Source organism: Pan troglodytes, chromosome 8 (assembly GCF_028858775.2).
Source record: "Pan troglodytes isolate AG18354 chromosome 8, NHGRI_mPanTro3-v2.0_pri, whole genome shotgun sequence".
In the NCBI taxonomy this organism is placed as follows: Eukaryota; Metazoa; Chordata; class Mammalia; order Primates; family Hominidae; genus Pan; species Pan troglodytes.
The window spans coordinates 118,691,809-118,708,064 of record NC_072406.2 but is presented as its reverse complement, the minus strand read 5'-3'; the positions used below and the strand labels follow the sequence as shown (position 1 = coordinate 118,708,064).

The window sequence follows — 16,256 nt, the reverse complement described above, 5'->3', positions numbered from 1 at the left end:
CTCTTGTGCCCTGAGCTGGCCTCATCAAGGGGAGCGCGTGCTGCTGTCCTGAGGCCAGCTGCTTAGATGTGGAGCAAGCCCTGCCCCTCAAGCATCCCACTTCCTTGCTCCCCTCGGAGTCCTCAGGGGTGAATAAATTTGTTTCTGTCTCTCCTGTAGGGAGGAAAGACCGCCATGCTCTATCGTGATTGTTTGTGATGCTGTGCTGGGGAGATAAGGAGCCTAGGTGTGTTGTCTTTCAGGATCCTTAAAGGACATTAGAACATCTAAAAAGAACAAAAAAGATGTGAAAAAAATGTCAACCACAAAAATATATATATTTCTTCCTTGGCTGTTTTTATTACTCTACACGGTTGGCAGATGCAGAGCCTGAAACCTAAGGAAGACAGGAAAGGCAGATCTCAATAGGGAGCAGGGTGACAGTTTTAAGAAAATAGAAATTTATTATGAAATGGAATTAATAATCTCTATTTTCTGTATATCCACACATTTTGCTTATCAGTCCAGATCTTTTTAACTTGGGGAGTCAAATTACAAAAATACTCTGGAGTTTACAAGGAAGGTCACTGAAGTAGGAGAACTATAACCAAAAGTGGAGGAGGTAAGAGGTGGACCAGAGCCAATGTGTCAGGAGGAGGTAGAGAGAAGCTTAAAGTGGGTGATGGGAAATCCAAAGGAAACACATATTTATGACGGATTTGTGTCTTCATGAACCATTATCCAGGAGACCCCTTAGGCACTTTAATCAGGCTAAATTTGTGTGTGTGTGTGTGTGTGTGTGTGTGTGTGTGTTATGAAGGAATGAAATTGAGCTACTGTTAATTAGAATTTAGTATTTGGCCCCATTGCTTCCCTGTCATTCAATGCAAAAAAACGTATGAATTGGGAAAGATCTTCCTCTAACACAAAAGCAATATTCCTCAACTGCTACTTGAAGAGACTTTAATAGTGTGGCAAAATCAAGATTGACCAACTGAGCCAGCTCCCAGGTCATCCCAGGCAACACCCTCTTTAAACATGGCATTAGAATGCTATTAAGTTCAGTAAGATTTGCATTCATCCTACCACCTTCAGAATAAATATTAGTATTTTAGCCCAGTGTAGCTTTGCCATTAATACATTTGTCTAAGCCCATTGGCATCTGCATTTTTACCTTGTACCACTTATTTGGGTTATGTGTTCTATGAATTTATAAACCACTCTACTGTCCTTAAAACTTTTATTTTTTCATGTTTCAAGAATTGCCAGTTTCCTTCTGATCATCTGACAGTGTTTCCCCCTCTTGATTTCATTAGAAATTGTTTAGATGTTGAATGTGTTCTTTGTGTGGTAACCATCACTGTGTGACTAAATATTTCCAGCCCACTGCTTTCAGGGTACATGATAGGACTGTACCATGAGTCTCTTCTGCTGGGGCAGAGCCTCAGGACTGTGGGAGCAGAAGTGATACGTGCCACTTCCAAGCTAAAGTATTTAAATGCACATTGTAGAATTTTGCTAGCTCCTTTTCCCTCTTGTGCTGTATGTAGTGAATGGAAATGCTTGTGATGGCCACTCCACCAGCCAGTGTCCCTGTGTGACCACAGCGAGCCCAACACCACTGCATAGCTGCCATGGATACGACATGTGAGCAAAAAATTGACCTTTCTTGATTGAAGGCCCTGCCCACAGCCATATCTAGTTGATTCTGAGTGCTGCATTCAATCTTCCTCTTGTGTGAAGAAGACAATGAGGGACATTGGTGTTTTCCCTGTCGCAGGTCCCTCCCAAGACATCCTTTTGATGATAGCTTTCCTAAAATTCGAATTGAGCCTCCACTGTCCTTTTAAGTGGGACTTTAAATGAAATGTAGGTTGCACTTGAATAATAGGCATATTCCACCAAATAGGCAGATACCAAGAATAATGTGTTGTTTCTATGGTCGTGATTGTTTAGCTGATGTGGAATAGAAAATGGACTGTGCTGGAAAGCAGCAGAAGAGGGATGACTGTATACAGGATAAATGAAATTTGTTAAGACAACACGCTTTTCACCAGACAGAAAAAGAAAAAGAAATAAATTCAATTTGCTTTAGCAGGTTCAGTCTCCCTCCTAGAAATCACACAGTGTTTCACTTGAGTCTCTATCAGGCAAGTGTTTTTCTTCTCATTTAGGCTGTTGCCATACTTTCCAGTAGAATGCAGTTTATTCTACTCCTTTCTATAGCCGAAGACTCTCCCAAACATTACCCAATTATGCAACTGGTGAACAGAAAGTGGCCCCTCTGAGGATGGTGTTAGGAAATCCCCACTCCTGTAGCCCATATTGGTCACTGGGCATTGGGGCTGATGTTTTAACTTCGGGTGCTTCACAGATGAATGAGAGAAGGCAGCATAATTAATATAAGTGCTGTATTTTCTCATCTTATAAACCTATCCTGCCAGACGTCTCTCCAACTCTCTTCTGCTGTCTCTCTCTTTGTCAGCTTGTTCAAGGAAAATATTTTTAATGGAGATACCCTAGGATTAGGAGTCAAACAAAGCTAAAGTCTAGTCTCAACTCTTCAAATATTAACTGAATAAACTTTGATATTTCCTTTAAGCTCCATGTTCCTTTCCATGAAGATGCCAGCACTGACACCTAAGATGTGTTCTGCTAGAAAAGATAGTAAGAAACAAGCAACTTTACCAAAATAGTGTTCACAGCATATATAATGTCCTTTAGAATATATGTAACAACTTGTAATCTTTTGAAAAAATACAGGATAAACACTTCTACAAGTGGTGTGGAAAACATCTAAAATATTGTCAAAATCTGTCAACAGTTTCATACTCATTTCAGTAGAAAAGCACATGGTTCTAATTGAGATTATTCTTATATGCAATGTAAATTTTATTTAGTTTTGTTTTCTTATGCAAATTTTTTCTCACAAAGCATGTGTTCATTGTTGAATGTCCTTTGATGCAAGTTAAATATATGAAACATACTTTCTGTTACCAGATAATTTTTAAATTTCCTTCTTAAAATTTTGTAAGTGACACAGATAGAGCCAATGAAACAATGTTACAAACCAAAACAAAACTAAGTAGTTAATTATTTTCACAAGGGTCTCTCCTGGAGATTATAAATTAAAAATATGTTATTTTGATAAACTCCATTTTCTGGTTTAGCTATTGGTATATCTCACTTGAAGAGAAAACATTCTCAGTGATAAGAAACAAATATTGCGGCCAGGCACAGTGGCTCACACCTGTAATTCCAGCACTTTGGGAGGCGGAGGCGGGCGGATCACTTGTGGTCAGGAGTTCGAGACCAGCCTGGCCAACATGGTGAAACACTGTCTCTGCTAAAGATACAAAACAAACAAACAAACAACAAAATAGCCGGATGTGGTGGCAGGCGCCTGTAATCCCAGCTACTCAGGAGGCTGAGGCAGGAGAATCACTGGAATCAGGGAGGCGGAGGTTGCAGTGAGCCGAGATCGCGCCATTGCACTCCAGCCTGGGCGACAAGAGCAAGACTCCAACTCCGTCTCAAAAAAAAAAAAAAAAAAAGAAAGAAAGAAATATGGCTTCACCTGGTTGAAAGTGGAGAGTCTTTCTCCCACAAATACATATAGTTCCCTTTAGTCCATGTGATAAATTTGGCAAAACAGGCTAATTCCCTCATTACTTTTGACAAGTCCTTCATATTTGAATAAAAAATATTTTTTCTGCAATTCTGTATCTGTGTGTGTGCATGTATGTGTGTGTATTTCATAGCTAAAACCTTTGTGATAGACCTCTAAAAACTCCACTGTCTGATTCCTATAAAGACTCTGCCAATTAAAAGATAAGAACACAGAGGAAAACCATTGTATGCAATCTGTGTTAGAAATCCGCTTCTCCACTTCTCCTTCTCCTTCTCCTTCTCCTTCCCCTCCCCCTCCCCCTCCTTCTCCTCCTCCTCCTCCTCTTTTTTTTTTTTTTTTTTTTTTTTTTTTGAGTTAGAGTTTTACTCTGTCTCCCAGGCTGGAGTGCAGTGGCATGATCTTGGCTCACTGCAACGTCTGCCTCCTGGGTTCAAGTGATTTTTCTGGCCTCAGCCTCCCGAGTAACTGGGAGTACAGGTGTGCACCACCATGCCTGGCTAATTTTTTGTAGTTTTAGTAGAGATGGGGTTTCACCATGTTGCCCATGCTGGTCTCGAACTCCTGAACTGAAGTGATCCACCCACCTCAGCCTCCCAAAGTGAGCCACCGTGCCCGGCCAGAAATCCACTTTTGTAAACCTGGATCATTCTGGATGATTCCCAGCACCCAAGAAAGGAAGTAGCCTAATACACAGAATAAAGTTGTTTTTGTTTTCAGCATAGTTTTATGACAATCTTGTTTTTCTGCATTGTTTGCTAAATGACAGCATTTGAAAGGCTGGGCTTGCACTGGATCCCAGATGCTCAACGACTGGGCAGTAATGGTCATCCTCTGTTCCTGTTGTTCAGGAGAGAAGTTTATCTGTGGGGCAGTTCAGTTCTATCACCAATCAGGGGCTTCTGCAGGTGACTGTCTGTTTCCAAACTAAGCCATCAGGCCCTGCTTAACAAATAAAGGGATTAAAGGTGTTATTTTGGCAACTCACTGGAGGAAATAAAACTCAACAAATAGAAAAGGAAAAAAAATTAAGAATTTAATTAGCAGAATGATGGTCAGAAAGCATCTAATTAGACTTAAATAACATGTTAAGTAAAATATTAATTGATTATTAGAATATTAAAAATAAGGCTAGCAGACCAGATAAAAATAATAAGAGTGGGCCGGGCGCAGTGGCTCATGCCTGTAATCCTTGCACTTCGGGAGGCTGAGGCGGGCTGATCACAAGGTCAAGAGATCAAGACCATCCTGGCCAACATGGTGAAATCCCATCTCTACTAAAAATACAAAAAATAGCTGGGTGTGTTGTCTTAGGCCTGTAGTCCCAACTACTCAGGAGGCTGAGGCAGGAGAATCGCTTGAACCCGGGAGGCGGAGGTTGCGGTGAGCCAAGATTGTGCCACTGCACTCCAGCCTGGCGAGAGAGCAAGACTCCATCTCAAATAATAATAATAATAATAATATAATAGGAGTGTTGTTATCCCCGTAACTTTTCAGAAATTCCTCAACATTATAAAGGACACAGCAAATGGAGCTAGGTTTTCTACTCTAAACAGACGAACCATTTTACTTCATCCATAAAACCTTACCTTACACTATTTCTACCCAAATGAAGTTATTTGCCCCGTGCTTGCGGTTAAATATTTCATAGTCCAGAATTCCATGGGTCTGCCCAGTATCCGTGTGTCAGCCTGAGGAACAGTTTAGATAGATAATATTTATAAGCATGAAATAAAGGTTAGCCAATTTGTTACTTACGTTATGACTGTACTTTGTTTCAATTGTATATTTTAGCAGAACTATATTTACCATACAATAAATATTCATAAAGTGTTTTGTGAAAATCACATGGTTTGGGAAATAGAATGGAAGTAAAATGAATATATATGAATCTTATCGGAATGTGTAAATTGTATATACTTCTTTTAAGTCCTCATGCATAACAAATGTTCTCTCAAAAGACTGGGGGTAAGTTTTCTAAGATCATACAGAATAATTTTTAAAGAGTATAATTATTTTCATCACTAATAGTTTATTCTATTTTGTTGCAATTAGCACGTAAAGACAGGTCATGCTTAAAAATAATTGTATCTGCATATTCTGGAATTAAATCAAAATCATATAAACCTTATTTATGTAACTCACGGGTATAATATTGTGATGCCTTGGTGAAAATAGTAAGTATTTCTAAGCTTATTGGTTTATAATCAGTATGACACTTTTGGTGGCACTAACTATGCTTCTTTTTTCAGATATCAGAATTGCTGATCCACACGCTCAACCAAAACTCAGTACACTTCGAGCTGAAGCCAGGAGTCCGAGTCCTCGTCCATGCTGCTCACTTAACAGCGGGTCAGTGTCCATGTCCCTGGGTTCTGGCTGGTGGCTCTGGCAAAGGGAATCCTAGTCTGTGCTTCCTTCCTCATAAAAAGGCTAGATGGTAACAATGCTAATCAGAAATCAAATCAGTCATCGGATCTTGGAGTTTCCCTTGCTTGGTGTTTCTGCCTTAATGGAGAACCGTTAAACAACAGAAAAAGGTGACATTTTCAGCTGGGTTCAGTGGCTCACGCCTGTGATCCCACCACTTTGGGAGACTGGGGTGGGTGGATCACTTGAGGTCAGGTGTTTGAGATCAGTCTGACCAAACGTGGTGAAACCCCATCTGTACTAAACATACAAAAATTAGCCAGGCAGGGTGGTGCATGCCTGTAGTCCCAGCTACTTGAGAGGCTGAGGCAGGAGAATCGCTTGAACCCGGGAGGCAGAGGTTACAGTGAGCCGAGATCACGCCACCGCACTCCAACCTGGGTGACCCAGTGAGAAGGTAATATTTTATGCTTAGTCTCTGGCAAAAACTGTCAGCGAACCGCTTATATACATCTCACATGGAAGCATGCTTTATTTATCTCATCAGAAATCTTGAAAATAACATTAACAAATACATTTGTGGGGGTCTTTCTGCAAAGTCTTATTTTCAACATATTCATATTACAAAGAATTTGCTTTCTTTAAGTTTCAGGATAATGTAGCACAGTAGAGATAGCAGGAACTTAGGAGTGGTACAGGGCCACACCCAGGAACTGAACCTGGAATTGGTCATCATCTTACAATTTACTTAATGTCATTGAGCTTCCATCTCTTCAACTGAAAAGGTGGTGGTGAGGATGGGGGATCCTCCTTCTAAGCTTATGGAGAGTTTTCAATAATAATACAAGTAACTTAGAATAGATGATAACACAAGTAGCTTAGAATAGTTTTCAATGATAACACAAGCACTTAGAAACAGATATTGTTGTGATATATTAATAATAAATTAACAATATTTATTGAGTACTTATTTTTGCAGAGTACCATGCTGGTGCTCCATGGAGTACAAACACCAGTGCAAAGTGGTCTTCGTCTTCACAAAACTTATAACCTGGTTGTGGTGTGGGGAAGTTCAGTGTAGCAATGGCAGTGGTACTGTGGGATGGGAAGAATTGGCAGTGGAGAGTAGTCAGTGAGCAAACTGCATAAATGCTTATAGAGAGAGAGACTACGTAACATATTTAAGCACTTGGATTTTTTTTTCCAAGTGGTTTCAATCTTGGCTTTGTTACTCACTATGTAATCCTGGGAAAGACATTTAACTTCTGTGTGTCTCAGAGATGGTAATAGCATCTCTGCCAGTGGGATTGTGTGAAGATTAATTCAGGTAATGCACTTAGGATAGTGTCTGAAACATAGCTTTAATATTTATTTTTACTGTTATTATTATTAGCAACTAAAGCTGTATAGGAAATTTAAAGCAGAGATGAGTTATATCCTGTCAAAATGATACAGGATTGTTTCATGGAGTAGGTGGTTTCGAGGAAGAACCTTAAAGTATGGATAGGATTAAATGCAAGAGGTCATTCTAAGCACCAAAGCACCAAGGAAGTAAAGCCTAAAGGGCTTTGGGGATGCTGAATAAATGAGGACAAAAAGTAGCTATTACAAGCACCATTCTCTGGTTTCCTGGAGATTTCACGAGGCTCTGCTAGGTCTAGCGGAAGGCCAAGCGGGCTGACCACTGACTTCTTACTTTCTTGGATTTTATCTTTTTTCTTTATTGGATTTCATAGAATATTTTATTGTTCTTGTTGTTTTTTCAATCCCACTATTTAAAGTCACTGTTCCTCAGCATGGAGTATGGAGGTGTGGAGGGTGGAAACATGCCAGGGTGTGCCGTTTGTACTTACTTTAGTGAGTAAGCCATCAAAGGTCTGGGAAGCCATCAAGACCTTTGAACAGAAGTGTGACTGATTCAGAGCATTCCTTGAAAAAGATGAGTGTAAGGAGCAAGGAGGATTGAGCAGGGCACATCTCCTATTCTGCATCTTTTCACCCTAACACATCCATTGAACAGATATTTACCGAGTGCCTGCCTACGCTGGGCCAAGCAATGTTGTCAACATAGGGGACAGAGTCTCTGCCCTCATAAACTGCTATTGCTGGTAAAAGCCACTTTCTGAGTCGTATGCTGGTGAAAATTCTCTGAAGAAAAGGCTGCCAACTTATCTCAGGGCATTTGATGGTCCTGACTGGCCTTTTCCTACCCAAAATGTTGAGCTTTGGTGTTTGGTGAATGGGGGTAGCACATGGCAGAGTCACACATGACTAGTTGTATGGGAGAATGATCAAATTCCAGAAACAAGAGTTGTAGTCATCCTAATAGCCAAGCCACTGACAAATGTCAACTGAGTAGAAAGTAACCACTGAATATCGTTTTAAAAAGATTTGCTGATTTATTTGATCTAATCAGACCATGGAGCCTGTTTAGGTAGCAGACTGAACTTCATCAGCCACTACTTGTTCCCTTTGAGTTTAGAAATTAAAAACAACTAAGCCTGATATTCCATACTGAAGTCTGGGTTTGAAGGGATGTGGCCAACTTGTCTATCCTTCATGATGCAAAATTTGCTTTTACAGCATAAGCAGCCTTTGAATGAACACTATCTTTAGGTTTGGTGTATCAGAACACAGTGCCTTTTTTAGTCCGGAGACCTTGCTCTGTTGAACAGGAGAGCACTGGAGGTCAAGCTAGACCTGGAACTAACCCTGTTTCTCCCATTCTTCAGTTCTGGAGGCCACTCACATTTCACTCTTTTTCTTTCTTCCATACTTCTCCTCCATCTGTGTCTGGTTTTTATTTAACTGATTATTGCATTATGCTCTAATGATGGTTCAGATCATTTTGGAAGATAGTGAATGTTCCCACCACAAAGAAACGATAAATGATTGAAATGGTGGATATGTTAATTACCCAGATCTGATCACTATGCTTATGTATCACAGCATCACTATGTACCCCATGAATATGTATAATTGTTATATGTGAATTTAAAAAATTTTAAAAGATTGATATGTTACCGTATTTAACTTTAGGGAGAAGTGGTATGTAAGAAAAAGGAAACCTTATTTTAAATGTTACTTAAGGAAACTTTCTTCAATGACAAATAGTTTAGAGCTGGGACCAAGCTGAAATATTGAGATCAAAAAGTGGGTAATTAGCTGAGACTGGTTTGGCCAGCTGGCTTGGCCAGAGAAACTGAATACAGCAAAGGCATCCAAAGGTCCTTGGATTTATAGCTCCATGTGGGAAGGGAAGTCAATTCCTGATAACCATGATATGTTAATCCCACTGGTAAAAACTCCAGATGACAAAAAATAATGCAAAGTTGGGAAGAACTGAAAAATGTTTCCAATTCATGTTTGTAGTTTTTTCTATAACTAGGAGTTTCGGAAGCAGGACTAAGACTCCTGGGAAGAAGGGCTGGCAAAAGGGAGGTATATTTTGGGGACCCAGATATGCACACTGAGATTTAAAGAAGAACCCCTTGCAGTATAGGTATGTGTAACACAAAGTCACCAAAGAAAAAAATATGCATTTCCAAATAAAGGCCCAATCTTAGCCTGGACCAATCTGGAGAGAGTGAGAAAATTCTTTGACTTCCAACCATTGTAGAAATCTTTCCTGTTAGTTTTGATAGTAGGGTCTTTCGGCTATATAATTCCAAGCCTGATCAACTGGCATTATTAAGTTTTCTGTCATGGCTAGTTCAGCAACTGGAGTAGATATAGATTTATATGTGGATAATTAGCTCCAGTTTGATAAGTAAACAAAGATAATGTCATGGGCTAATGGAATAACTGAGTCTTGGAAACTTTTGCTATATTGAGTTTGGCTATGCTGGTCATAACACATTAGAGCTGGCGGTGTCCACAGGAGCACAGTCACTCAGGGCTCGATTTTCGTATGCAAAAGACAAACATGTGTCAACGGGAACAGCAATTGTGATAAGGAAGTAAAATATGGGAGGGATCTGTTTCCTGTTGGTGATTGCTCCTACGTTACCTTTAGCTACCTGATTAAAAGAAAAAAAGAAAAAAAATATTTGAATAGGGTGGTAGGCCCTACATATACAAAAAATAGTGGAGGGAATTCCCCCTTCACTCATGGAAAACCTGGCACTTTGGTAGGGTATCGGTGGGCTGAGACACACTTGCCACGGTTTTGTTTCTTTTTTTTTTTTTTTGAGATGGGGTCTCGCCCAGTCACCCAAGCTGGAGTGAAGTGGCATGATCTCGGATCACTGCAACCTCTGCCCCCTGGGCTCAAGCCCTCAGCCTCCCAAGTAGCTGGGACCAGATTCATGCCACCATGCCCGGCTAAGTTTCTTTGTGTTTTTGGTAGAGACAGGGTTTCACCATGTTGCCCAGGCTGGTCTCGAACTCCTGAGCTCAAGTGATCTGCCTCAGCCTCCCAAAGTGCTGGGATTACAGGCATGAGCCACCACAATTGCTTTTATTAGGTTGAAATTAACACATTAATATTTGGGTGGCTAGGAAGAGAAGGAGAAGGAAGCCTGAAAAAAAAAAAAAAAAAGAGAGAAACAGTGGGGAGGAGTATGAGATGCAGAACTTCCACCTCAACTCTGTTTCTCTTTCTCTCATCCCCCCTGTAGGCAGGGGAAAATAAAAATTAAAAGAAAAAAAAAAGAAAGAACCATTGTTAGCAACATTTCATGTCTCATAAGCAGGATTGCTAATACCTTCCCAGGGACCATTACAACATGCTGTTGCATCCCATTAATTGCTCAGCAGATGTTCAGCAGCCTTCTTTTAAAAATGTTTGAGCCAGAGTATGTTGTTGGTGAGAGAAGCAAATGCATAATTTGGTTTGTCTCCAAGGAAAAAGAACTGTCTCTTTTCAAGAATTTACTAGCCTTATTTTGGTTTTCAAATTCACTTCCCTGTTTGCTTTTATGGGAACACAAGCATTTGCAGATACCTGAATGTCATTAGAGACTGGATGGTGTCTGCCCCCCACCCACCAACACATTCCATTTGGGAATTCGTTAACTGTGGTATCTAAGCTGAGCTAAATTTTGAATGTAGTCCTTGTTTTGTTCCTAGCCATTCCTGTGGTTCTTGGTTTTCATGCAGTTTTTCTTAAGGGTCTAACCACTCCTGACAGGTATGTTTCTGAAATTCTCTTTGCAGAAAGGAGAGACCTGAACCTGTATGAGAATAAGGGAGAATGAAAAACATGTTATCCAGAAGGTTGAGGGAGGGTCATGGCCTGAGTGGCTCCCTTTGACTTTTAGTACCTGATGGCAGCTGGCATCCATGTTTAGCAAACAAAGGCTATGATGTTGCAAAAACAATACAAAGAGTTGGAAAAGGGAATAGAATGCCGTCAAGCTAGTGTTAGACTGGAAGCACTGCTGTCTTGACCAAAGTGTACGTCTACTCATGATATTCCAGATTGGAATATTTCTCCCCACTTCTTCACCTATTTCTCCTTGTCCACCTGTACTTTAGGGCTCAGCTCAATGCCAACATTTGCATGACATCTTTCCAGAGACATTTGCCTGGACAACATCTTCCCCATGTCTGAAATCACATGGATTTTTAGATCTTTATCTGTCTGATGATGATGATCATGACCATCACCTTTTGAATCAGTCCTATTTAATTTCTTGTGGATATAGTTCATCCTATCTTTATATCAGCTTCTTCATATGTCTTTATATCATCTTCATCATTTTACCTAGCAGATAACTTGCACATATTAGGTGCTTAACAAATATTGTTTTTATGAATAATTATATGCATAATTTATAGCCTGCAGAGATATATTCAAAATCCCATTCCCGCAGTTAACCTTCAGATCCAGTTTATTCAGTTTATTCATTTGTGAACCTGTCCCCATGACATGCTTCTTCTTATCAAATTACTCATCAGTGGAGACTTGCATTCATTTACACAATAAGCATCTAGGGAATCTTTGTATTTTTTTTTCTTATGGCAGGTGTTCTTTAAATATGCATTGTAATTGTTTATATACACATTGTTGGGAATGGGCAGTTGAGGGAAAACTGGGCCTATCCTTCCTGGAGTTCTATGTCCCAGAAAGAGAGATCTGAGAGAGAATGGGAGAATGACTGGCAGGGGACTGTTACCAAAAGAGACTGAATCACTGGTCCTTATTTTATTGCTCTGGCCACTGGAAGACATGGTTTCAGTGTCAGAGCAGCTTCACTTCATGGCATAGCTCTGGTCACATACCTTGGACTGCACACTCCTCACCTTAACAAACCAGCCAAACCTTCTTCACATCTTTTGTGATGCCTCCCTTGTCCTCCCCATCTCTCGTGTATGCATTTGCCCTAGCCTTCTGTATCATGTATCTTAAGAGCTATAATGGGCTGGGTGCACTGGCTCATGCCTGTAATACCAGCACTTTGGGAGCATGAGGTGGGTGGATCACCTGAGGTCAGGAGTTCAAGACCAGCCTGACCAACACGGTGAAATCCCATCTCTATCAAAAGTACAATAATTAGCCAGGCATGGTGGCGTGCACCTGTAGCCCCAGCTACTCGGGAGGCTGAGGCACAAGATTCACTTTAACCCAGAAGGCAGAGGTTGCAGTGAGCTGAGATCGTGCCACTGCACTCCAGCCTGGACAACAGAGCAAGACTCCATCTCAAAACAAAAACAAAAACAAAAACATGAAACAGCTATGATGTCATTTTAGGGAGAGTTTTTCTAGCAAGAATCTGGAAGGCCCTGAATCTAATGCACACCATTTGATCCGTATAGTTACTTGTGGAAGAACAAACCTGAGCCGTTAAGAAAATATCCCTAAAATGCCAATAGTTTTCTCATTGACCCTAGTAACTTGAAATTTACTCAAGGGCAGGATCCATTTTTAGATTTATCATCTTATTCTTCACATGACTCTATGCCTTACTTTGAAATTATTCCTTTAAACCTATAGTTTATCAGGGCATATGAGATGAGTGAGGGCCCTCACTCACACTGAGCTGGCTAGACCTGAGGCACAAATACTAGTTGCATGAAACTTTACTAAATTCTAAATGAGGAGAATGAAAAAATGTGCTATGCACAAGATTCAATAAAGCTGAGTCTTTAAGGTTGAATAGGAATTCACCAAAAAATGAGCAAATAAGCGTTGCAGGTTGAGAGGCCAGCCTGCACAAAGGCACAGAAAGGTGGAATTATATGGTTTATGTATAAAATTATGTGTTGTCTGACATGGATTGGGGCTTCTAGATATGTACCCTCAAATATTCATAATTAGTATATTTATTGAGGGTAAAATTATGAGCAAAGGGAGAGGGATAAAATTCAGGAAAAATAATATGCTAGTATATTATAAACTTTGTTGTCCATCATCCATTGTGCGCTAGTGAAGAAATTTTATTAATGCAAATTTGAGATGATAAGGTATAATGAATTTGGAAAATGAAAAAAGGCTGCTAGAAGGATTTTGGTTTTTTTTTCCTTTAATAATAGGTTTGGGCAAAACTCCATTATCATTTCTATTTTTAACAAAGTATTTACACACAAGTTTACAACTCAAGTGGCAAGTGGCAAGATATGGTAATTTGTTTAGTCGAGATGGAGACCTGGGAGGTGGAGCTTGTTTTTTTTTTTTTTTTTTTTTCGTCGTCAAAGACGATAAATTTGGTGGTTCATGTTGGGTTGGATGTCATCAAACATATAAGTGAAAAACCCCATCAGGAAGCTGGAAATAGGGAATGGAAACTCAGTTGAGAAGACCAGGACAAGAATATACATTTAACTATGAGCTTTAATTTACCATCTCATAGCGGATAATCAGGTGAGGGGAATCTGCTGACAGGTGATAAGTTAAAGCCTTAATTGCCGATTTAAATCTTTCAAGCTCTATCAAACCCTGTATCTTTGTTCTCATGAGAACCCTTGGTCATGAGTAAATTTAGGCCTTATATTTGGTGGGGAGAAGGAGGGAGTGGGAAATGACTTGAAAACCTGTTGACTCTTCTAAGACAGAATAGGTAAGGTTTCCATGAGAATAGAAAGTAAAAAGAGGGCAAGCAAGGGGCGACACTGACCTTTTATTTGAGAAGGCAAAAGCCTAACTAGATGGATACCTCCTAAATAGCAAATAACAACCCTTTAGGGATTATTTGCCCTTCGTAAGTTATGTACTGGGCAAATGAACTGCAATTTGGATGGCGGGACTTCTGCTCAAAGAACTAAAAGAGCTGGAGCTGACTAGTTCCCTCAAAGCATTTGAGATACATGAAACCCTGCCCCATAGTTAGAAAACTCTTTCCAACTCAGGGTGGGAGATATCTGCTATAAATAGCAGCTGTTCTCAAACGTGACTTTACATTGCAATTAACTTAGGAAGCTTTATAAAAATAGAGATTTTCTAAGCCTCACCACACACAGTGAAGAATCCCAAGGAGCCAGGAATAGGAATCTTCTTTTTTTTTTTTGAGATGGAGTCTTGCTCTGTCACCCAGGCTGGAGTGCAGTGGCGTGATCTCGGCTCACTGCAAGCTCTGCCTCCTGGGTTCACGCCATTCTCCTGCCTCAGCCTCCGGAGTAGCTGGAACCACAGGCACCTGCCACCACGCCCGGCTAATTTTTTGTATTTTTAGTAGAGATGGGGTTTCACCGTGTTAGCCAGGATGGTCTCGATCTCCTGACCTCGTGATCTGCCCATCTTGGCCTCCCAAAGTGCTGGGATTACAGCCATGAGCCACCGCGCACGGCCCCAGGAATCTTCATTTTTAGCAAGTTTCCGCTAATGATGCTTATGACGGTGGCCTCTTCACTGGTCTTAACAACCACTGTTCAACAGCCTTTCACAGACAGAAATCCATCTGCATAACAAGGAAAGGTGAACGACTATCTCCAGTAATAAATCTGATTTACAACTCAAGGCATCCACTAAAACAGAAGCATGAATTAAATAAGAAGAGCCTGTAATATTAAGTACAGGAGGAAATTAGTAATAAATATTAAAATCTAATTTCTTGGAATATTTGGAGCTAACCTAATTGGCAGAATGGGCAAATGACAATGAGTAAGGGGGAGAAAATGAAACATGCCCCTGAATCTGGGGCATATTAAATCCATAATCTAGATGAATGGCAAAGGTCAGCCAAGAGCTGTGGCCATGAAGCAGTTGAAACATGATTAAAGTGTGAACTGGAATCTTAATGGCAGATGTAATTGAACAGCCGTGAGTTTTATGAGAGTTAAACAAATAATATTATCTAGATGCTGTTCATGTGCCAGTATGAGCATAAAATGATACAGCTACATTTCACTATATGTCTGTACATATTTCAGAATTCAGAGGTTGCCCTACGCTGGGCTTTCCAGTTTGGTCGCTGTTCATCTGGAGTTCTGGATAAACGCACATTATAAAAATGGTAAAGGGTTAATATTTATCAAAGGAAGAGCCTCAAACCTCAGGTTAAATAAAAAAACATGACCCCCCCCCAAAAAAAAATACACAGGAACTTTGCTTCTACCTCCTCCTGTCTGTCCATCAGTTGCCTTATTTAAACTGCTCGGTTCAGGAAAACTGTCCTTTGTCAAGGGTATGTATGGGTTTTTTAATAAAACTGTTATCTTGTGTTATCTTGGCCTCTATGGCTGCTGCTGACTGGTTTAATTTCTTTTGCAGGTGTAATAAAAAGATGTTATCACAGAGATATTAGAGAATTAATATTTCCAGGCTTCAGTTGCTACCACTGGATGTGTTATGAGTAAATTTGGGAGGGAATAAGAAACTTCAAATTTCAACCTAGGTCGTGACACATCATGAATTCTGCACTACAATTTCACATTGAGAAAAAGACTTTCCACTTGAAGGGAGAATTACCGTTCGTCAAGAAGTTTTAGAAACTACAATATAATCTCAGCCACAACATTATGGATGCAGATGCCAAATAGGAGTTGTGGAACTCTGAACTGTAAAGTGAAGTAAATTGTTGCAATAACATTTTCCATTTAGGGATGAAATTTAGTACTGGTGAAATTCTTCCACAGCCAGTAAGTTTATCTGTCTCTTTAGTTTTCGGTCACCGTATTATCTACATAGTAATCATTTACAAGTCTTTTTTAAGTAAAGCCGTGGTACCGGTATGTTTTCTTCCTTTTATTTTTCCCCAAAATAAATATATTTTTTATCTTCAAGTAATTAGGTAGTTGCACAGATACATAGACCCAGCGGCTTTTCATAGTTATTTAATCATTATGGTGTTATAAACAATAGTGGGTTTATCATGTAGATATATATCTAAATATATCCCTC

At 40.0% G+C, this 16,256-nt stretch overlaps 1 protein-coding gene across 6 annotated transcripts in view; it reads left to right on the top strand.

The window, feature by feature from the left end:
- The window catches only part of SORCS1 (sortilin related VPS10 domain containing receptor 1), a 590,109-nt gene that overhangs the window by 560,734 nt on the left and 13,119 nt on the right, over nt 1-16,256 (top strand). For all 6 annotated transcript variants that reach the window (XM_024346619.3, XM_009459224.5, XM_003951748.5 and 3 more), the window contains exon 24: nt 5,860-5,959. In XM_024346619.3, coding sequence (XP_024202387.3) covers nt 5,860-5,959 — 100 coding nt within the window. The remainder of the gene's footprint in view (nt 1-5,859; nt 5,960-16,256) is intronic.